Consider the following 23,887-nt stretch of genomic DNA (forward strand, 5'->3'; position numbering starts at 1 on the left):
TTCTGAACCTCCAGAGAAAGAAGAGAAGGAGGGAGTGGGTATTGTAAAACTCATGTTCATTTTAAAGGAGGACCCAGGCTAATCTAACCTGTTTCATTTCATTAATCATTGTTCCAATATTTTTAATAATCTTGATCAGTATACTATCTTTGTTAGGTAGTAACGTTTTACATAACATGGATCTATTCCCATACTTTTTATTCCAACTGGATCTTTCTGTTAATACACTTTAATAAAAGTATTATGACTCAGCAATACAGATTACTATTGATAAGGCAGGACCTTCTCTTTGCTCTTATTTTTCATATTTATTTTCCAGATCTCAGAATCTTTTTGTTGAGCTACAAAAAAAAAAAGACTGCAATTTTTCAGTAAGGTTTATTGAGGTATATATATTACAATTCACCCTTTTAAAGTGCACAGTTGAGTGAGTTTTCACAAATGCACACAGTTGTGCAGCCACCACTACCAAGACACAGATCATTTTCACCACTTCCCAAAATCCCCTCCTGCCCCTGGCAATCATTTGCCATCGCAATATTATTAAGCCTGTGTTGAAGACTGACGTTATGAGAAAACTGACATATTTACGTTGAGTCTTCTCACCAAGGAACAAACTATTTTCTTAATTAATATCTCAACATTTTTTCCAAAATTTTTATAATTTTCTTCCCCTGGATCTGAGTCATTATTACATTGATTCTATTTATTATAGATTCTATGTGGTTATTGTGACTTTAATACATTTTAAATACAGTAGGCATTGATTTTTGCATATTTACAACTGGATGCTGAGTAGATACATAAAACACTCAAAAGAGAGTTGAAGTTTAGGTGCACTCGTTGACACTTTGGTTGGGGCATCGTGTCTAAAAGCTGCCCTACTCTTTTTTTTTTTTTTTTTTTTTTTTTTTGAGACAGAGTCTTGCTCTGTCACCAGGCTGGAGTGCAGTGGCACGATTTCAGCTCACTGCAATCTCCGCCTCCCAGGTACAAGCGACTCTCCTGCCTCAGCCTCCTGAGTAGCTGGGACTACAGGCGCGTGCCACCACACCCAGCTAATTTTTGTATTTTTAGTAGAGACGGGGTTTCACCATGTTGGCCAGGATGATCTCGATCTCTTGATCTCGTGATCCGCCTTTTCTTTATCTTGTCTGGTTATTTGCATCCCAGAGGCACTCTCCAGGGCCTAATTTTTGTATCCCTCGTACTCAGCCTCACATAGGTACTCGGCAATTGTTGACGTCATCAGTCAACCGGTGAACGACTGTTTTGTGCTGTGATCCCGCACGTTCCCTACAGGGTTTTCTGAATGTACGGGGCTGAGGCTGGTAGAGGGAAAAGTGAGCCATCCAAAGGCCCGCCCTGCTTCGGGCACTGAACGCTTATCTGTCTCCATTAGGAGTGGAATTTAATCCTTGCAGGGCTCTCTGACCCCACATTCTTCTGTAACTAAGAGGCCTTAGCAGAACCTGGGCTGACAGGGAGACAAGCAGTTAGTCTCTCTCAGTCCGTTACACGGGCGGTTCTCAGCAGCCTGCTGCACTAAGGCCCACAGAGATCAAATGATCCTCAATCAGGTTTCAGCTGAGTATTTGAGAATGACTACATGGAAAGACTGCACTGAGCCCCGATAAGGTCCCACCGGGTAACCAAGCAGCATCTCTGCTTTTTGATCATATTACATCAACTCAGTGGAGAAACACGTGGTGTGCTGTGCCGAATAGAAGTTCTGACAGAGAGTGACAGTCTTGGATGAAAATTTAAAAAGTGGGGCAATTAAATAATTATCAGAAAATGGAATTTGTTGACTTGAGAGACTCTTCATATTGTTTCATGGGAGCAAAATTAAATAAAGAGCTTCCCGGAGGGGGAAAGATTACTTAATTCGTTATTCTTTCTTGACTTTTTTCCCCTTCCCTATTGGGTAAAAATTAATAGACTCTGTGGTATTGGGGGTGGGGGAGAACCCACGTGCATAAGACCGAGGTGGGGATCTTGTTAAAATACAGACTGTGGGCCAGGCGCGGTGGCTCGCGCCTGTAATCCCCAGCACTTTGGGAGGCCAAGGTGGGTGGATCACCTGAGGTCAGGAGTTCAAGACCAGCCTGGCCAACATGGTGAGATCCTGTCTCTACTAAAAATACAAAAATTAGCTGGGCGTGGTGGCAGGCGCCTGTAATCCCAGCTACTCGGGAGGCTGAGGCAGGAGACTCGCTTGAACCAGGGAGGCGGAGGTTGCAGTGAGCCAAGATCGCGCCACTGTACTCCAACCTAGGCAACAAGAGCGAAACTCCATCACAAAAAAAAAAAAAAAAGAAAAGAAAAAGAAAAGAAAAAACAGACAGTAATTGAGGAGAGCTGGAGTGGAGCCTGAGACGCTGCATTTCTGGTAAGTTCCCCGGTGGTGTGACACCGCCGGACCATGGACTACACTGAGTAGCAAGGCTGTAGAGGGAGTCCAAGTATTAGCTTTGCTACAAACTTGTAGGTAAGTCACCATTTGGGCCCTTCTTCCTTTGTTCAGTGAGGACATCCCAGATGGTGTGTGACACGTCTGACATTGCGATGGTCAAACCACCTCAAGGTCCTCACGAAACCTTGGTGGCCAAGGCTCTCAGTATGACCTCTTGAGACCAGGAGGCTCTCACAGGCATCTACAGAGCTCAGTCTTGGCCCCTTACCTTTACGTCATCCTTGAATGGAAAAAGGATCATGGGCTGCCAACTGCAGACCCACCCAGGAATACTTCAGATGGCTGAAGCACAGTGGTAATGTCCTTGGCTTACTCCATCAAAATGCAGCGAACATCACTGGAGCAGTCCGGAGCTTGACTGACAGGGACCAGCTGCTGCTCACCACGGCAGCCAACAAGGAATGTGCCCGCTCTCTCCTTCAATTTGCTCCTCCTCAGTGTCGGGGTCCCAGGGCCCTAGAAGCCTCTAAAGGCCTCTGAGCAAACTTCTTTGCCTCTCAAAGCAGTGACAACTTTAGGTCCCGTCCTCCAGCTTGGCGGTCACTAGAGTTATTGATTTCCTGTCCCTTCAAGCGAGGATGAGAAGACGCTGTCTCTGGGGCTTAAGTGTGGCTACCCTGCTCCGTCCACACCACACCCCAGGTCCACTCTCCTCCTATCTGCCCCTTGGTTTTGCTGAAGCTTGCTGACACTTCCTCCACGCTGTCTTCTTTCAGGCCTTCTCTCTCCTGGGCAAACTGATGTTGGCATTAGCTTTTATCACTGCCCAAGCTACAGCAAGTTGCTGAGAGCTGTCCAATGCATTCTCCACATCACAGACTTGCTTTCTTTCAAGGCTGCCTTTTGCAGGGATTCTCTTTCCCCTCCACTTTGCTTTTGGAGTTATAGGGTGCAAACAGTAAAAGGCATACATCTTGAGTTCAAAGTTTAATATGTTTTTATGTATGTAAGTCATCACCCAGCTCAAGCTACTGAACATTTCAATCGCTCTGGAAGCTTTCCTGGCACCGCCCTCTGAATTACTAACCATCCCAACTCCTGCCGGGGGTAAGCACTATTTTGACTTCTATCACCATGGGTTAGTGTTCCCTGTTCTCATAGCATCATACTTCATCATAACCAATTATACCTGTTTTATAAATTTAAAGAAAAAAAACCCCCAACAACGAGGATAAGTGGGTCAGTCTTTCCAATCCGGTCCAACCTGAATACCGCCACCCTATGTTTGAGAATGGGAAGAGAGGCTTGGAGGGGAGGGCCGTCTTCCCCTAGGGTTGTGTCTTCCTTGAACTGGGTGCAAACGTGGGCAAAGTCACATGTATCATATGGAGACAACACATCTCCACAACGAACCGCGTCGTAGCTCCTTGAAATCAAAGGACCAAATTATAAATGAGTTTACACTGACTGGATATTTGATGATATTAAGCAAAAACCAAACAACAACAAAATCCAAGAGCAAAATCAAAAACCTTTTTGCTGCGCTGGTGAAACTGTCGTTCTTTCCCTTCCCCTTCCTCTTTCTTTTCTTTTCTTTTTCTTTCTCTTTTTCTTTCTCTTTCTCTTTCTTTCCTTCCTTCCTTTCTTTTCTTTCTCTTTCCTTTCTTTTCTTTCCTCTTTCTTTTCTTTCCTTCCTTTTTCTTTCTTTCTTTCTCTTTTTCTTTCTTTCCTTTCTCTCTCTCTCCCTCCCTCCCTCTCTTTTTTTTTGAGACAAGAGTTTTGCTCTTGTTGCCCAGGCTGGAGTGCAGGAGTGCAGTCACGTGATCTCGCCTCACTGCAACCTCCGCCTCCCGGATCCAAGTGATTCTCCTGCCTCAGCCTCCTGAGTAGCTGGGATTACAGGCGTCTGCCACCATGCCCGGCTAATTCTTGTATTTTTAGTAGAGATGGGGTTTCTCCATGTTGGTCAGGCTGGTTTCGAACTCCCAACCTCAGGCGATCTGCTCGCCTTGGCCTCCCAAAGTACTGGGATTACAGGCATGAGCCACCGCGCCCAGCCAACTGTGGCTGTTTTTAAAAGACAAAGTTGGTCTCTTTCAGAGGCACATGCTGGGAATGGGCTGGGGTGGCAATGGGTGGGGGTGCAGACAAAGTTAAATGTTGGTAATTACTGAAGCTTGCTGATGGGTACATCAAGTTAATTAGTTAACTATTCTTCTTTTTGAATAAGTTTCAAATTTTCCACAATAAAAAGGAAATAAAAGAAAACTCAAGTTTTCTTTCAGTTAAACACCCACACAAATGTTCTCATGAAATAGTACACAGAGTGAGTGACTTTAAGACCCCTTATGAAGCGGGACATTAGCATCCTCAGGTTGAAGATTGAAAAGAAATACCTCCAAGTATTATTTCTTGGTAGTGGAACAAAAGTGATTTAAAAATTTCTTCCTTCAACTTTTCCGTATACCAAACTTTCTTTACTGAGGATATAGTATAATTATGGAAGAAGAGCTAACAAACTTTCAAATACATTGGAAAAGTGTATAGAAAATAATTACCCCCATAAGGTCTAAAGGTGTTACTAAGGAGTATGTGGCTAAAGAGGCTATTACTTGCATCTTATTAATGAATAGAAATAACCATCCATTTTGTTACAGAGTAATATAACCCCTAACTGGTAAGTAAAAAGCACAAACTAGGCTGGGCGCGGTGGCTCACGCCTGTAATCCCAGCACTTTGGGAGGCCAAGGCGGGCAGATCACCTGAGGTTGGGAGTTCGAAACCAGCCTGACCAACATGGAGAAACCCCGTCTCTACTAAAAATACAAGAATTAGCTGGGCGTGGTGGCACACGCCTGTAGTCCCAGCTACTCGGGAGACTGAGGCTGGAGAATCGCTTGAACCTAGGAGGCAGAGGTTGCAGTGAGCCAAGATTATGCCATTATTGCATTCCAGCCTGGGTGAGAAGAGCGAGACTCCATTTCAAAAAAAAAAAAAAAAAAAAAAAGTACAAACTAAATGGGTAAAAAATGCTTGTATGGGTGACTGCTCTTTTAAAGGTAGCTTATATACACATACACAAAGATTTAAATTGTGCTAAATATAAAACCAAGAAAGGTCTGGGAGATTATAGATGATTTGAAAATATTAATGTTAATTTCTTTTTTTTTTTTTTTTTGAGACAGAGTCTCGCTCTGTCGCCCAGGCTGGAGTGCAGTGGCGTGATCTCAGCTCACTGCAAGCTCCGCCTCCCGGGTTTACGCCATTCTCTTGCCTCAGCCTCCCGAGTAGCTGCGACTACAGGCGCCCGCCACCTCGCCCGGCTAGTTTTTTGTATTGTTTAGTAGAGACGGGGTTTCACCGTGTTCGCCAGGATGGCCTCGATCTCCTGACCTCGTGATCCACCCGTCTTGGCCTCCCAAAGTGCTGGGATTACAGGCTTGAGCCACCGCACCCGGCGTTAATTTCTTTTAAGCATAAATTTAAGAACAATAAAAGCTATTTTAAAGGATCTTATGCAGATGCATTTACAACTTAAAATCATTTCACTTGGTACACATTAGCCTCCCAACTCGCATGTTTTACTGGTAGTCAGTAAATCTCACCTCTTGCACTTAAGATATCAGCTGCTTCATGAACAGCCAGACACATGAAGTACATTCATGCCTACTGCATTGATAGGATTCTTGTAATTTTCAAATAAACAAGTGGCATTTCTTAAAATATGAATTCGATTGAAGAGTCTAGTGAAAACACTGTAACCCACCCAAGTAAAGATTTGCAAGTGATACTTCATTGAAAGACAGCCTTGCAGCCAGGTGTGGGGGCTCATGCCTGTAATCCCAGCACTTTAGGAGGCCGAGGTGGCGGATCACCTGAGGTCGGGAGTTCAAGACCAGCCTGACCAACATAAAGAAACCCAGTCTTATTAAACATGCAAAATTAGCCGGGCGTAGTTGCACATGCCTGTAATTCTAGCTACTTGGGAGGCTGAGGCAGGAGAATGGCTTGAACCTGGGAGGTGGAGGTTGCAGTGAGCTGAGATTCCGCCATTGCACGCCAGCCTGGGCAACAAGAGTGAAACTCCATCTCAAAAAAGAAAAGAAGAAAAAAAAAAGACAGCCTTTTGATTTCCCAAGATTCGCAGTTGAAAAAGATTGCCCCACTGGCATGGCACCTTTGTTTTGGTTGGATTCACATAGTCACCATAAGCGCACGATAGCAGCAGAAGAAACAGGAACCTACCCTAGAAATTGGGACCTGAGTTTTGCACCCTAATTCTCTGAGATTGTCCCCTTGTGCATAAACAGGAACATCTGGAAGACATCACCTCTAAGGTCCTCTTCCCCACTTCTAACATTCTGACTTCAAGCCTTTAAACTTGACATTAGAATGAAGAACAAATAGAAGTTTTCTCCAAAAGCTGCTGTTCCCTTTCTGGATCATTGCACAAGCCTTAACGTGCAACAGCTGAGAATGAAGACGGAATTTTATCTAAGAGCAAACGGAGCCACACAAATGTTTTCTGGCTTAAAACCGTTAATCTTTTTAAAGATTTGGCCTTTGAGATACTTAATATCTCTCTTGTTAAATAAGAATAGTCTTTTAGTAAGTTCCTTTCTTGACCAAATTCCTAGGAAGGTCATTCCAATCTTGCAGTTGTTTATTAAGGAACAGGCTATTATATTAGCTTGCTAGGGCTGCCTTACCAGGTTTGGTGGCTAAAACAAAGACATTTATTTCCTCACAGTTCTGGAGCTTGGAAGGCAAAAATCAAGGAGTCAGCAGGGTTTGTTTTGCTTTTTTTTTTTTTTTCTTGCAACCTCTCTCTTGGCTTGTAAGACTGCTGTTTTCTCTCTGGCTTCTCATGGTCATCTCACTGTGTCTCCTACTCTTTTTGTGACAGCGTGTTGCTCTGTCGCCCCGGCTAGAGTACAATGGTGCAATCTTGGCTCACTGCAACCTCCGCCTCCTGGGTTCAAGGGATTCTCCTGCCTCAGCCTCCCGAGTAGCTGGGATTACAGGCGTCTGCCACCATATCCGGCTAATTTTTGTATTTTTTAGTAGAGACGGGGTTTCACCATGTTGGTCAGGCTGGTCTCAAACTCCTGACCTCAGGTGCTCCGCCCGCCTCAGCCTCCCAAAGTGCTGGGATTACAGGCGTCAGCCACCGCACCCGGCCCTTTTTTTCATGTTTTTTTGAGATGGAGACTCACTCTTGTTGCCCAGGCTGGAGTGCAAGGACACAATCTCAGCTCACAGCAACCTCTGCCTCCCAGGTTCAAGCGATTCTCCTGTCTCAGCCTCCTGAGTAACTGGGATTACAGGCACCTGCTACCATGCCCAGCTAATTTTTGTATTTTCAGGAGACAAGGTTTCACCATGTTGGCCAGGCTGGTCTCAAACTCCTGGCCTTAGGTGATCTGCCCGCCTCGGCCTCCCAAAGTGCTGGGATTACAGGCGTGAGCCACTGTGCCCGACTAATCTATTATTTTAAGAACACCATTCATGTAGAACTAGGGCCAACCTAGCAGCCTCATTTTAACTATCTCTTTAAAGACTCTATCTCCAATTACAGTCACATTCGTAAGTACTGAGATTAGGGCTTCAATGTATAAAATTCGGGGGACATTATTAAACCTATAACTAGCATAGTTTTTTTTTTTCTTCATATACTTTTACTTTGATATAAATACTTAGGTTTCAGTATTGAGAACTTAAAAACCAAAAGGCCTCTATCATGTGCATGTAGAAACATATCGTGTCAAAAGAATCTGTTGTCTGTATTTGTTACATCTTAGGATTTACTGAAAAACTTTCGGAGAACTTTGCCCGTAGGGCAGCAGCTTCTGGCAGAAAAAGACCAAACCCGGGCATCCAGGGCAGTTAAATTTAGAAACAAAAGCCAAGATTCACTCTATCATTCAATAATCATTTTCTTCAATGGCTGTCACACCAAAAGAAGGCTCAAATTTGTTTATTTGTAAATTCATTTTAATTAATGTATCTCTACATAGATATATATAGAGAGGGCCTAAATCTATCGCCCAGGCTGGAATGCAGTGGCGTGATTATAGCTCACTGAAGCCTTGAATTCCTGGACTCAAGTGATCCTCCATTTCATTCTCCTGAGTATCCGGGACTACAGGCATGTGCCACCACGCCAAAAAAATTTTTTGTAGCGATGGGGAGGGGTCTCACTATGTTGCCCAGGCTTGTCTTGAACACCTAACCTCAAGCAATCCTCAGGCCCTGGCCTCCCAAAGTATTGGGATTACAGGCATTAGCCATTGTGCCAGGCAAGTTATTTCCCCAAAAAAACACTTTCTTAAGGGATGGTCCCGGTCCGCCAGCATCTGAGTCACCTGGGATATCTTACGGAAGCCGGTCTCTGCATCATACTGCGGATTCAGTGAATTCAGCTCTGGGTCTGGGAATCTGCACTTCAGCAAGCGTCCCACCCACCTGCCCGCTGGGGCCTGCGGGTCTCTTCCCTGAGAGCTGTGTGCAGCCATCTGTGCACCCACTCATCACCCATGAAAAAGATCACGCTTGTCTGAACAGCAGAATCGAATATGTTTATTTTACACAAAGTACAATTCAGTATATGCAGAGAGGTACTCAGCATCACCCCCGTGATCAATATCCTCTTTATTTTCATTTGGTATGTCACTGAAACCCTGGCACACCACTTAGCTAAAAATCACACAAAAGACCCCCTAGAGACATCAAACTGATGTTTTTCTTTCCCCCAAACGATAGATTTCCTCTTCATTAGTCAAATCCGATAGTGATATTCATTAATAAGGAAAACTAAAGTTTTCAAGTATCAACTCTGAATGGCAGAGACCCTAATCTGTTATTAGCCACCAAGAACTCAGAAGAACAGAGAACTCAAGAAGAGGCAAGCAGGAGCACTACGAAAATCATATTCTTTTCCATGAAATTCAGTCCCACAGCTCTTTGAGCAAGGATCCAAGACAATGGAGAGGCAGGAAAGCTGCTGGAAGGGCCTGTTTGCAGGCAGAAATGCACTGGCTGTGCCTCGCCCCGCCGTGTCCTTTCCGCAGGTGGGTTCTTTACTGGCTTCACTTTAACTTGGTCCTCTGACTTTGGGTTGTAAACTTTACAGTTCCAAGAATCAATTTTGGTTGAACGCAAGGGTAACATCCCCATCCAAAACAGAAATGTTCTCATGATATGAAGGCCACTCTGTAGACTGCATGTATATATGTTTATATTTATATAAGCTCCTATGCGAGACAAAGTTTCCTTCCTCTTAGCAAGAGAATACTGCATCCAGCAACACTGCTTTGGCTAGCTCTTTTTCCTGTATGGCCTCATGTGTGCGACAATTGAAGCAGCTATTTCTCCCTTCCTCTTGTTCTGGCCAAAATAATCTAGGAACTCACCATCTGGTCCAACCAAGTACATTATTATTGTGTGATCTACCTGCAAGAAAAGCGGGGAGAGTGTGACAAAGATTACCAAAATAAGCTGCTTATTTTACTGAATGTATCCTGCAAGATAAGAGAACTTTACATTCATGCTTAAATAACCTTTGTAGCATCTATTATTCATGGAATAGGCTTAAGCCTATTATAGCAAATTCCTAACAAAAATTGTCTAAAATCTTCTGTGTCCTAAACATCTGCACTGGTTATTGCTTAGTCACAGCTAGAACCTGAAATTCTTTTGGTTTAATCCTTAACACATTTACCCACACACTCTCTGAGAAAAGAATTCACCTTCTAAGAAATAGCTGCTGCCGGCTTTCATAAAGCAGTCAATATTTGTGGAATAGCAATGCTGTTGAAAAATACCTTCATTTTTGAGTAAGGTATCTCCTCAGACCCTAAACATGTTAGAGACATCACATGGAATTAAGTGTTGGTGCAAAACTGCTTTCTTTCGTAAGTTCTCGGGTTTATTCCTTTATGTTTTAGAAAGAACTGGTTGTCATTCATTACTGCCAAAATTCTGCTTACCATGCTTTATGAGAAGAAATCAGAAAACTAATCACGAGTTTAAATAATCTATAAAGTTGAACAATATTTACTTTTAATATTAGTAATTCAAACAGAAACAGGAAAAGAAACATTTTTCTCCCCAAGGCAATTTTTGTCTCCTCCACTGAATAATCCTGTCTGAAATCAATCCATCACCTGGAAAGCAAACCTTCAGAAGCCATAAATGCTGCCCTTCCCCAGCCCCCCAGCCCCCGCCGCCAACTCACGGAGTCATCTTAAAAATCACCTGGAAAGCAAATCCTCGGGAGCGTAAATGCTGCTCCCCCCAACCACAGAGTCATCTGAAACTCAGCATCCATTTTCCCAGCAAAGTCCTAAAACGGTCCCAGCTCTAACTTTAACTTAGATTAGTCAGCAGTTTTTTTAGTTAGACACTTCCATAAAACCCAATTTCAAGTGAGATTTGGCACTTAAGAGTCCTTGGAATTTATTGCAGGCTTCATTGCTATTTGGCAAGACAAAGAAAGACAGGAATGTGATTACAAATACCAAACTGGAGACACTGCCCAAATATACCCCAGCATGCATCATATGTCTGTGAGGGTATTATCTTTTATACACGCATTCTTAAGGCAGCAAATGGAAAGAGCACCTGCTTCCCCGCATAAGGAAAGAATGTGCACCAAAACAGCGCCAACAACTGGATCTCAAGTGCTGTGGGGCAGTTCACTGTCGGAGCAACACGGGGAGCTCTATTTCTCCACACAATTGACAAAGAAATCAGAAGTCAGTCTCCAGTTCTCTCGTCAAGCCTTACTCTGTAGCTTACATCACTCTTTCTCCCTATTTCTTCCTTTTCTCTATTCTCTGTTAAAAAAACAAATTACAGTATGTGGGACTTATTTTCTGAGTGTTCTTAATATAAATTACCTTGTAGTACACAACAAAAACATCGTTTTATCTGTATCTGTTGAACTTGTCAGGTCACTCCTCAATATTCCTTTGGGTTGTGACAGAGCAAATTGACATTTATTCTAATATAGAGGTCTTCCAAGTTCTAGTACTTCCTTGTATAGAAAAAGGACACTAGCATTAACTGACAAATTCTTTCACATGTCATCTTAAGCCATGAAACAGGTATTCTCCTCCTCTACAAATGGCATCACAGGCGGAGAGAGTAAATTATATAATTGCTAAGTGCCAGGCCTAACTTTAAAAGCTAGAATCTGTCCAGTTTTAAAGTCTACAAACTTTTATCACCATGTTGCCTCTAGCTCCAATTCTAGTGGAGGGCAGTAACTCAGTTTTTTTAGTGTGCAAGTTACGTTTTAGTGTGAGTTACGTTTTGAAAAGGTAATATATGCACATAGAAAAGGAATATTCAGTAAATTTATACAATGAAAATGTCCCTCCTCGTCCTCACACCCAGAGTGCCTCAGTTCCCTTTAGAGGGAACCAATGTCACCAGTTCCTTCTGTATCCTTCCAGAGAAATTCTCTGCATCTACTATGTGTATATATCCACTACCACTTATTTTTTTAATACACAAGTAACAATATATTATAGAGTACCTGCTTTCTCATTTAACAATATATTGGACATTGTTCTATATCAGATTATACACAGTAGTTAAAAAATGGTTACTGGATTTTCAGTCTTTTCTCTTTACAATGCCATAGGGTATATTTGTAGGATAAAGTCCAAAAAGTAGAATCTCTGGCCTAAAAAGTGTATCACTTTAAATGTGAGAGACACTGTTAAATTGCCCTCTAAGAGGGTGTATGAGTTTAATTCCTATCAACAATGCATGAGAGAGCCTGCTGTTCCAAATTCACTCCTCCAGTATATTTCCTGTTTTTCCAATTTTGACAATATGTTTTCAAATTTCCTGACCACTGCTGAGCTAATAGAAAAATGTTACCTCATTATACAATTCACCTTTCTTTTATTAGGAAACTGAACATTTAGGTTTGAAAGCCATTTGTATTCTTTTTTCAACAGCATTTTCTAACTAATACCTATATAACAATGGAGTATTATATATATAAAATACAATAATGTGCAGATCCAGCTTTCTATGGAATCCCAAATATTTGGTATACCCAGTTCGATCAGTCTGAAGAGTCCACTCAAAAGCCAGAAGCTTACCTTTGTTGTTGTTTGAGATTAAGAAAATTTCATTCCATTACATCTCAACATTAACCTTAAAGGTACCCCCTTACTTCCTGCAGGTCCTTAAATGTTAATAGAAGTTTCCCAAACCGTCTTATGGATGAAAATCTGTGACTTCAAGGGACTGAAGTCACACTAATGAAAAGCCTAAGAAGCTGGAGAGTGTCTCCCCCTATTGGATGATTTAGCAAATGTACAGCAACGAATTCCCCATCGAATTTCATCAAAAGGCAAATTCTTATAGCAGTAGGCCAGTATTTCTAAAAATGGGGCCAAAGATACATTCTACAAGGTCCAAGAAGTCTCCATAAGACTTACATATTTTCGTTTTCATTTGTAATTAAAAAAATGAATATCCATATTCTGGATTATCTGTGTTGTGAGTATAAATTTCAGTGCCCAGGCTTGTGTTTGCTTTATGATCTCACTGGCACCTAGCTGTCCACTGCTGTTACAGGCAGACATGAATATGATACATTCTTGCCACATCAATACTAACCAGGCAAGGCAGGCTACACAATTAAAGGTTTCAAAGTATTTTAAATAGAAAATGCAGAGGGGCAGTTGAGTAGAGCTGGGTATGTGACAGCAGTCTGACCACCACCCTCTTCCCGCCGTGAGCAGCACTTTGGTTTCAGCAAAATCTCTTGTCACTGTAACTGAATGTTTTCAGTTTAAGTTTTGCAGGCTGTTTGGGTTTATTTGTACAACTTCTTTCTGATTTATGGCTTTCTGACTCTGAATTATGAGTTCTAAGCGTAAGACTATGGACTGTTACCTAGTTTAGGACTAGATACATTTAAACAATTTAATATAACTCATTTAATGCTGGAAATCAGACTGATGAGCTCATGTATTCCTGCTGTCATCATCAGGTAAACTCCAAACCAGTTAACACAACTCTCTGTAAAAAAGAAGTCTGGAAAGTCCTTTTCCTATGGTTTCCTCTCTCGGCCACTGTGGCTCTCTGCGCTTCTCTCATTCTGCTAGAGCAGCAAGAGGAAAACAGAGGAGGGTCCCTCTACTTTCCTTACAATTAAGGCTTAAGGAAAAATGCTCATGTTTCTCATCTTTTACTCCAAGGAATCCAAGTTTCCCTAATTCTACAAGGCAGCACAACTGGAAGACAAGATTACTGTGTAGGCTTAATTAAGGCAAACGGGCCAGAAGCTTGCTTTTAGTTTAGGCTGTAGGCTCCAGGAGCACATGTGTTCCAGGTTCAAAGGGACAGAGAAACCACGGTTGGCTGTCGAGACAAAGCACTGCACTGAGACATCCCACCCCCTCTGCATCTCACTCTTCGGACGGGCCATGGGGAGCTGCTGGATCAGTGATTCAGGGTCTTGGCCATCTTTCTTTCCACAAAGACAGCTTCACAGCTAGAAAGAGCTTATGATTACCCTGCCCAAACAATATTATAGAAAAACCAGAGTACGACAACTAAGAAAACAACTGAAATAATGCTAAAATACAATGCCGACTCTTAATGTGATAGGAGAAAAATGTCCAAATTGAGAAGAAAATTGGTGGATCATGGTGGTGCTAATGCCCGTTTTTGGTGCTTCGCTGTGAAACCACTGACAAGAAAAGAAACACAGTAACTCGGGCATGACCCTAAGGCTTCTGGGGCAGTGCTGATGAATATGAGGATAGTTCATTTAAGAGCGACACCAGTACAACAGAATTTCTGTTCCTTATCATTAAAAAGCACACATTTAACACCTAACTGTCTAAGGCATATAGTCAATGGGCAAATAAACCTTTTATCTTTTGCTTTTCAGAATTCTCATTCAACCTAAAAATGCAGTTCTCCATGGCCTAAAACTGGTTCTCCAAAAGAACAATTTCTGATACCTCTATACTGGGGACACAGTGAGAACCAACACAATCTCTTCAAAATAAGTGTTGTTCCAAATGACGGCTTCTCTTTATTTACAACATAGCACCCAAGTATCTGGTTTTAAATTGCCCTAAAATTCTGTATGTCACTATAAGAGAAAAACAGGCAACTGAATTATGAGAATAGTGAATACAAATCAAACAATCATCTTTTAAAAAGCATGCTTCTGGCTGGGTGCAGCGGCTCAGGCCTGTCATCTCAGCACTTTGGGAAGCTGAGGTGAGCAGCGCAGATCACCTGAGGTCAGGAATTCCAGACCTCTTGGCCTCGCCTGGCCAACATGACAAAACTCCTTCCCTACTAAAAATACAAAAATTAGCCGGGCATGGGTGGGCGCACACCGGTAATCTCAGCTATGCGAGAGACTGAGGGAGGAGAACTGCTGGAATCCAGGAGGCGGAGGTCGAAGTGAGGCGAGATCATACCACTGCACTCCAGCCTGGGTGATGGAGTGAGACTCCATCTCAAAAATAAATAAAAAGTAAAAAACATGCTTATATTATCCTTTCAAATATTCAAAATTCCTAAGGAGGGTGGGTGCAGTGGCTCCCGCCTGTAATCCCAGCACTTTGGGAGGCTGAGGTGGGAAAGGCCAGGAGTTTGAGATCAGCCTGGCCAACATGGTGAAACCCCGTCTCTCCCCAAAAATATAAAAAAGTAGCCAGGTGTGGTGGCACGCACCTGTAATCCCAGCTACTCGGGAGGCTGAGGTAGGAGAATTGTTTGAATCTGGGAGGCGGAGGATGCAGTGAGCCAAGATCGTGCCACTGCACTCCAGCCTGGACAACAGAGTGAGACTGTCTCAAAAAAAAAAAAAAATTCCTAAGGACTTTGCAATAATCTTAGGTTTTCTCTCTTCTCAGAAGCCAGTCAGTCACTGAAAGTCTTATGACTATTTGGGATCTGGGAGCTGGTCCATGGGTTAAAACCAGAGCATTTACTCACTATGTAGTCTTCATCTTCATCCTTGGGGCCAGGGCTGTAATACACTCTGTATGCTCTGGCCACTTGATCGACTTCTTCTCTCGTGCCAGTCAAGCCAACCAGTTTGGGAGAAAATTCTAAATAAAAAATGAGAGAGACAGTGAAACTGACAGGGGTTAAAAAGGGCAAAGGAAAACTTTTGAGGGTAACAGGTATGTTCATTTTCTTCACTGTGGGATGGTTTCAGTTACAAAAGGCAACAAATTATATACTTCAAATACCTATACTTTATTGCATGTCAATTATACTTTAATAAGTGTGTTAGAAGTAATTATACATACAGCAGATCCTTCATAAAACATATTTTTAAATAACCTCAGTTTTAGAAGATATGTATTTGAATGTGTCATATAATAAATATAAATATAAAACTATTCTTTAGTGCTTTTAACCAGTTATTAAATCAATGTTAATATAATTAAAATTGAGATTCCTGATTTTTAAGTATATATGCTGAACTTGAGTCTAGAGAATTAAACTTGCCCACTCTCACAGCTGAATTAGAACCTAAGCATCTACTCTCAATTCCACTATAATTTGTAGTCTTTAAAAGTGCCTAACAGCTTTTAAACAGCATACAGAGATGTTTGATTGAAATTCCTCCATTGAAAGTAATGCCTTCCTTATAAGCAGAAAAAACAATCCTAAAATTTCTATAAAACCACAACAGACCCCTAAAAGCCAAGGCAATCTTAATTAAAAAGAACAAAGCTGGCAGGATCACACTACCTGACTTCAAAACATAGTACAAAGCCATAGTAAACAAAACAGCATGGTACTGGGATAGAAAGACACACAGACCAATAGGAACAGAATAGAGAACCGAGGAATTAAGCCAAATGATTTCTGACACAGACACCAAACTTACGCTGGGAAAGGACAGTCTCTTCAAGAAATGGTGCTGAAACTAGATCCCTATTTTTATCATATATAAAAATCAAATATAAATGTAGGAAAGACAAATGTAAGACCTGAAACTATAAAATTAGTAGAAGAAAACAAAGGGGAAACACTTCAGGACATTAATCTGGGAAAAAATTTTATAGACAAGGCCTCAAGAGCACAGGCAACAAAAGCAAAAATAGGCAAATGGGATTATATCAAAACAAAAAGCTTCTGCACAGCAAAGGAAACAATAAACAGAAGGAAGAGACAACCTGAAGAATGGGAGAAAATATGTGCACACTATTCATCTGACTAGGGAGTAATATCCAGAATGTACAAGGAACTCAATCAACTCAAAAGCAAAAACAAAAATAACATTTTTTAAAAGGGCAAATGATCTAAATAGGCATTTCTCAAAAGAAGGCATACAAATGGCCAACAAGTATATGAAAAAATGCTCAACATCACCAAACACCAGGGTAACGCAAACCAAAACCACAATTAGGTATCATCCCAATTTGAATGACTATCACCAAAAATACAAAAAAATAACCAATGGTGACAATGATTCAGAACAAAGATACCTCATACACACTGTTGATGGAAATGTAAATTAGTATAACCATTGTGGATAGCAGTATGGAGGTTCCTCAAAAAACTAAAAACAGGACTGCAATACAATCCAGGAATCTCCCTACCGGGTATATATCCAAAGGAGATGAAAACAGTATATTGAAGAAACGTCTGCATTCCCATGTTTACTACAGCACTAATCACAACAGCCAAGATATGAAATCCAACAGTACTCATTCACAGGTGAATGGATAAAGAAAATGCGGTATACATACATCATGGAATACTACCCGCCATATGAAAGAATGAAATCCTGTCATTTGTGGCAATGGAGATGAGCCTGGAGGATACTATTAATATGTTAAATGAAAAAAGTCAGGCACAGAAAGATAAATACTGCATGTTCATATTCATATGCAGAGGCTAAAAAAGTTGATCTCATAGAAGTAGAGAGAAGAACTGTGGACACTAGAGGCTGGAAAGGATAGGGGAGGAGAGGGACTCTGTACCCCATAAATACGTACAACTGTTATGAGTCAATTAAACAACAGTTATGTGTTTGTCATAGTAAATGTTTTATTTATTTTTAAGACGGAGTCTAGTTCTGTTGCCCAGGCTGGAGTTCAGTGGCGTTATGTCCGCTCACTGCGACCTGCGCCTCCCGGGTTCACACAATTCTCCTGCCTCAGCCTCCCAAGTAGCTGGGATTACAGGCATGCAGCACCACGCCTGGCTAATTTTTGTATTTTCTAGAGACGGGGTTTCACCATGTTGGCCAGGCTGGTCTCAAACTCCTGACTTAAGGTGATCTGCCCACCTTGGTCTCCCAAAGTGCTGGGATTACAGGCATAAGCCACCATGCCTGGCCTGTCACAGCAAATGTTTTAAATTTATAAAACATGTGCTGAGTTCAAAATATGTTTATATTTAATTATTCATCTTTAATCTCCCAATGAACATACTTCCAGAATATATGTTTGTCCTAATTTTACCAAGGAGAGAATGAGTTACAGCGCTGGAATTAGAAGCAATGTGTCCTTACTCTCAACTCAAGGCTTGATTAACTTAGTTGATACATGAAGGCCAAGTTCAAATCCTTTCTCTGTGACAAAACATAAAAAGCACTGCATCAGGAATTGAGAAACCCGTTTCTTACCTATGCCCTGACTATCCACAGTAATAATTCCTAGCTTCATCTTTTTATTTGCCCATAAAATTGGTGATAATACCATTTGTCCTATTTCACAAGGCACTGTAAGGTTCAAATGAACTGATATTCCAAAAACTTTAAAGCTAAATAAATGTAAAGTATGATTTAAAAAACATACCTTTCACATACTTTGCGATGGCTTCTTTTGTGTCCCTCTCTGGGTCAATGCTGATGAAAAGTGGAGTTAGATCTGGCAGAGTTGTAATGCTATCTGAAAGAGAGTTCCAATTAGTCCGTATTCACACCCTAAGGGGAAAGACAAAGAAAACCAGCAATAACAGTAGAGTAGAGGACGTGCTGGACAGCTAGGTGTTTCGAAAACAGATGGACATCTTAACATTCAGGTGAAGAGGAAGACGACGGGGAAGGGTATGGGGATGGGATGGCCTTTAGGAGGAGCAGACTCATATACAGTAGTATCGTCTGTGGTGGATAATACAAGGTTACATATCCTGTCAACTGCCTGCACCAGCACGTAAGTGTTCTTCCCCTGGATAATGTCATGTGGCTATCTTATCTCTTAATCCACTCCAGTATCTGTAGTTTTTTTCACTCCCACCATATCTCAAGGGCGAGAAGGTAAACTGTTAATAAGAACTGAATATCCTGAAATAATACACTTTATGGAGGCACCCTTCCTTCTTACTGGTATTAGTAAAAGGCCACAGACTGCAAACCATTGCAAACATTTCCTAATTTAATTGTCACAATCAGTGGGGAAGAGGCAATGGTGGCCTCAGTGATGCAATAAAAGAAGGGATATAAAAGCCGAGTTAAGGGAGACACACTGACATTTTTAAGTGATCTAACATTTCACATCAAAACAAGCTTCCTTCAGTGGAGAATAAGGTCACAAGACTCAAAGCAACAAACAAGCCAAATGCTGAGATTTTATGTTCTTACAAATCACATAATTGCAAAACCCCACCTAACAATAATACGAGAATGTGAAAAACCTAGTAACATTAAGTAAACATATACTTTGTATAATTATTGACGGCTTTCTTACCTATTTCATCCACGACTTGAATCATCTTCTCTAGTTCTTCTGGACAGACATCAGGGCAATGAGTGAAGCCAAAATAAATCAATAACCACTGACCCAAGTAGTCCTTGTCAGTTTTATGCTCCCCAGTATGAGTTGTGAGGGAAAAGGGTCCCCCAAGTAAAGGCTTGCCGATCTGTCGCTGCCGTTCCTTCTCTAACTCTTAAGGAGACACAAACATACACACCAAAAAAAAGTCAGTTTAATCAGAGGTACTCAAATACCTGACATATGGCCAGTACTATGTTACTCCCGGTGGGGGCACAAAATGTGGAAAAAATAGTTTGTTTTCAAGAAGCTAAAAAAATCTTGAGAAAAATAAGCACAAAACATTAAAACAAAATCAAATAAAATACTATGGTATGTTATAAAAAAGGAAACAATATTTCTTCTTTTTCAGGAACAATTCAGTCCTAAGCCATTAGGTGTGTCCATGCTGGGGACAGGGAGGGGCCGCAGTGGCCTACAGCTGCATGTCTGAACCCAAGTGGGGTACAGTGGGTGGCCTGGCATATGGAGTCTGATCCTGCGTGGGGAGGTGAGAGTGGCGATGGGACCTTAGTTACACACAAGAAATTGATGAAATAAATGAATATATTAAAGACAAGAGAGTTACAATAGGAAATGGAGTCAACTATGGAGAGGAAGAAAGCTAGGCTGAACCCTGTAGTACTGGAAATACACTGGAGGTACTAGTGTGACCTTCTATCTATATAGATATAAAATAAATATAGATGTACATAAATACATCTATTTTCTCACCATGTCCACTGAGAGGACCAGGGAGCAGACACACTCCAAGAAACGATGAGCCCAGAACCTGACTTCTAAATATCATTCTTCACTAAAAGGAAACAGCTTTTTGGAGAAATGGCTGATACCAGGGTTGCGGCAAAGAAAGTGGAAAATGAGGCTGGAACCTCTTGTTGTGGCAGAAGGAAAGCAGAACTCAGAGAACATGTCAAATCCACAGAAGCCTGCTGCAAGGGGGCCACGGCTGATCAATCTGGGACAACTTGGGCATCAAAATAAAGAGATTATGGATTGAAACTGAATGAATATACAGCAAACAAGTCCACAGATATAAATAAACGAATGCATTGATAGTGTGATGGGGAACAGAATATTTAAGTATACATATGCCAATACAAATCACGAAAGACCATTAATTACATGAGTAACTTTTCAGTAGAAAACCTGTTAGACACACATTAATCAAGTGATCAAACTGGACATTATCAGTAATGGGACAACTGGTACTATGTGGTATCTGACCAGATGCAAGGAGAACACAGCATCACTTTTGTGATATTCCTGCCAAAGTTGAACAACCCGAATGACCTGAATGAGGAAACATCAGACAAATCCAAGCTAAGAGGCATTCTGCAAAATAACTCTCCTGTAACTGTCAAAGCTGTCAAGATCGTGGGGGTCAGTTAAGTCTGGGAAATTGTTACAGATGAAGGAGGCTAAGGTGAACAACTAGGTACAAGGTGGTGTGGTTCTGAAACGGATGAAATGGATGTCTTTTGCTATGAAAGACGTCAAGTAGCAAAACTTGGAAGACTGAACTGTAATCCAGCCTGGGCAACAGGAGCAAAACTCTGTCTCAAAAACCAAACAAACAAACAAAACCCTGCCTGAAGACTGAACAGTAGCAAAATATCAGTGTTAATTTTCTAATTTTGATGGTTGTATCGTGGTTACGTTCGAGAAGGTCCTTGTTTGTAGGAAATACACCAAAAAGTGTTTGGAGCTGATGAGGCAACATGTCGGCAAATAAATACTCTCAAATTATTTAGGAAGAGTTTTAAGATTATTTCATAACACATTTTTTAAAATAAAACAAACGTTAGAATTGCACTTGAAATTCCAAACTAAAGTCAAAAAAAGCTTCCATATTCTGGAATTTTCCTGCCACAACTTTCCTAGCTTTTCTTTGTGAAACTAAAGGAACTTACTGCTTATTAGACTATGAAAATCTTACCAATACTACTTATTATGCCAAAAAGTCTGATATACATATATATATACACGTATATCAGTACTAAACTTACACTGCTAAGTTCCCAAAGCCTATGAATTCCCAGATTTAATCATTGGCCTTTGTCTATAATGTTATCAAAAGAGACTCCAAAGAATGGGAAAGATTTAAGCAATACTTTAAAGATTTACCTAAAACATCTAAACCAAATCTTAGAGAAGTCCTAGGATATTCACTAACATACAAAGTTCTTATAAACAATTTCTAAATATTTCAAGATGCTAATCCAGAGTAGCTCCTGGCACTTCCTGACCAGGCTCTCTTCACCACCCCCTCATCCACAGAGGGCATGCAATATCTACTCGCACCATGCTTCTTGCCTGATCCCTAGGAAGCCTTCTCAAATCCCAAGGCTGGGCCTCGCTTTTGCTCTCAGAACATGCTAAGCTTCCTTCTGGCCTGGCAGAACCGCATCTAGTAAAATCCTTTACTTCTGTGTCAGTTTCCCTGCCGTGTGCACCTCAAAGGCTGGAGTGCATCTTAGTCATCTTTGTACCCTCCAGATTTCATCTTGCCCAGTCAAATCTATCCACAGTATATCTTTTAACACTCTTATGCAGTGGTATCCTAGCTTGGGTCCTGGAACAGATAAAAGACACTGACAGAAAAACAAGTGAAATCCAAATAGAAGCTGTAATTTAATAGTTGTGTGCCATTTTAAATTTCTTAGTTATGAAAAATGTGCCATGGCTATATAAGATGTTAATATTAGGGGAAGCTGGGTGAAAGGTATATAGAACCTATGCTATCTTTGCAAATTTTTTTGGTAAATCTAAAGTTGTTCCAAAACAAAAAGCTTAAAAACAACGAAAAAGGTGTTAGTCCATAGCCAGGAAGAACTTTATTTAGGGCTGAGCAGATGACAGCTACTTACTCTCTGCCTTTTCTTTCTTCATGTACTTCATTCCAGCCAATAAAGCTCCTCCAATAGCAAATGTGATTGCTAAAGACTTCCAGGAAACAGGCTACTAGGGCAGGGATTTCAAACATAAAAATTCTAGTAAGATGCAAACATTTAACCATATAAACTTATGACAGTAGTTTTTAATAAATATACACACAGGCCATGATGTTGTTAAATGTGCAAAATGTTTCAGGGATGAGAAAATGCTCAAAGTTTCTGTGGATGCAGTTAGGTCTGGGATCTGAATTACAAAGACAGTCATCTCCAAGGGAAAGTTCCCTAAGTCAGTTTCTCTTCACGTTTAAAAAACAAACAAACAAAAATACAACCTCAAGTACCATGATTGTTACTATGTGTGACCCTGGCTCCAATCGTGACTTAAAAACCAATTACGGCCCGGCGTCGTGGGTCACACCTGTAATCCCAGCACTTTGGGAGGCCGAGGCGGGTGGATCACCTGAGGTCTGGAGTTCGAGACCAGTATGGCCAACATGGTGAAATCTCATCTCCGCTAAAAATACAAAAATTAGCCGGGCGTGGTAGCGGGTCCCTCTAAACCCAGCTACACGGGAGGCTGAGGCAGGAGAATCGCTTGAACCAGGGAGGCGGAGGTTGCAGTGGGCCGAGATCCGGCCACTGCACTCCAGCCTGGGCAACAGAGCAAAACTCCGTCTCAAAACAAAATAAAAACCAAAAATCCAAACACACACACACAAAAACCATTATCTGTTTATGCTGATACTGAGAATATAAACAAACCAAACGAAATTTGGGAGGTTAACCTAACTCTGGCTTCCAGAAGTAACAAAGCCAAAGTACAAGAGGCATCTAAAAGTGGAGCTTCCTGCAAATTACTGCCATTATTTCTTTGTACCCTTATTCAACTCCCCAAATGAGGAAGAAGTTGGCCAACTAGGCCTAACTCATTAACTTTCCCGCAGCTCCGAAAACCCACTTCTCTTACCACAGGATAGTGGCTCTCAAGTTCTTTCTGGGTCAGAATCGGAACTCGAGAGAACCCCAAGAAAAAGGCACATCCACACATAACTAAGTTCCATTTTTTGTTTCAATTTCAACATATACATGGAACTCTGGATGAGGCTCAAGTGACAAATTATAAAAGTCCTCGGACTCCTCAATCACAGTCAACTTTAGGTTCACACCCTTAAGAAAACCTGAAACTTAATTTTTTTTTTTTGGTGGAAACGCTAACATAAAATCCAAGTCCGGGCACCCAGCCACGTGGAGAGGGTGTAAGTAAGGTCTCAAGTTCTCTCTGGAGAACTGGGACTACCGGCTAAGCACGGGAAATGCAGGATGAAATTCCATGACGCAGGTAAGGCGCCCAAGCTGAGGACAACTTTAAGGGAGGCGGAGTGTCTGAGGTTAGTTACGATCAAGTGGGATGTGGCTGCTGGGCTGGCCGACAGCAGCGACGAGCACCAGAAGGGTTCCAGATGTGCACTCACCCCGGGCTTCGAGGGGCGCGTGGAGTCTCTGGGGCCCTTCTCCGACCACGGGGGTGGGGGTGGCGGCCTCGCCGTGCTGAGGGGCCGGGTTCCTAAGCAGTAGCCAGGGAGCCCGGAGGCACGCCACACCTCCGCTTGCCGCGAGCAGAGCTGCCTCAGCAAGACTCTCGCAGTCCCCTCGGCTGGGCCCCAAAGCTCGAGTCCGCGAGGCAAGAAGCGCCAAAGTTGGCCACCCAGAGGCCGCATAACTCGTCCGGGTACCAGGACCAGCATCGCCAAGAACTTCGGAGACCGGGTATCCTTTGACCCTTCCTG

The 23,887-nt window shown here is 41.8% G+C and overlaps 1 protein-coding gene and 1 long non-coding RNA gene across 2 annotated transcripts; both read right to left on the reverse strand.

Moving 5' to 3' along the window:
- Positions 1 to 4,057: 4,057 nt before the first annotated feature.
- LOC144335335 (uncharacterized) lies at positions 4,058 to 6,581 on the reverse strand. Its single transcript, XR_013406112.1, has 2 exons — positions 6,431 to 6,581; positions 4,058 to 4,285 (listed from the first exon to the last, which is right to left on the reverse strand). It is a non-coding gene; the product is annotated as an uncharacterized LOC144335335 (long non-coding RNA).
- A 2,392-nt stretch (positions 6,582 to 8,973) lies between these two features.
- On the reverse strand, positions 8,974 to 23,876 carry SCO1 (synthesis of cytochrome C oxidase 1). Its single transcript, XM_001118271.5, has 6 exons — positions 23,573 to 23,876; positions 22,074 to 22,164; positions 19,120 to 19,317; positions 18,229 to 18,321; positions 15,404 to 15,519; positions 8,974 to 9,868 (listed from the first exon to the last, which is right to left on the reverse strand). The coding sequence occupies exons 1-6, from the start codon at positions 23,843 to 23,845 to the stop codon at positions 9,734 to 9,736; spliced, it is 906 nt and encodes a 301-aa protein (XP_001118271.3). The 5' UTR covers positions 23,846 to 23,876; the 3' UTR covers positions 8,974 to 9,733.
- Positions 23,877 to 23,887: the final 11 nt, after the last annotated feature.

This window comes from Macaca mulatta, chromosome 16, assembly GCF_049350105.2.
Source record: "Macaca mulatta isolate MMU2019108-1 chromosome 16, T2T-MMU8v2.0, whole genome shotgun sequence".
Classification (NCBI taxonomy): Eukaryota; Metazoa; Chordata; class Mammalia; order Primates; family Cercopithecidae; genus Macaca; species Macaca mulatta.

Excerpts from the sequence above, each read along its gene's own strand:
- SCO1 (XM_001118271.5), bottom strand. The coding sequence starts at position 23,845 with ATGCTGGTCCTGGTACCCGGACGAGTTATGCGGCCTCTGGGTGGCCAA. Across the intron at positions 19,318-22,073 it reads GAAGAAAGAAAAGGCAGAGA|AGTTAGAGAAGGAACGGCAG; the intron begins GTAAGTAGCTGT and ends TGTCTCCTTAAG. Across the intron at positions 18,322-19,119 it reads TCAAGTCGTGGATGAAATAG|ATAGCATTACAACTCTGCCA; the intron begins GTAAGAAAGCCG and ends ACTCTCTTTCAG.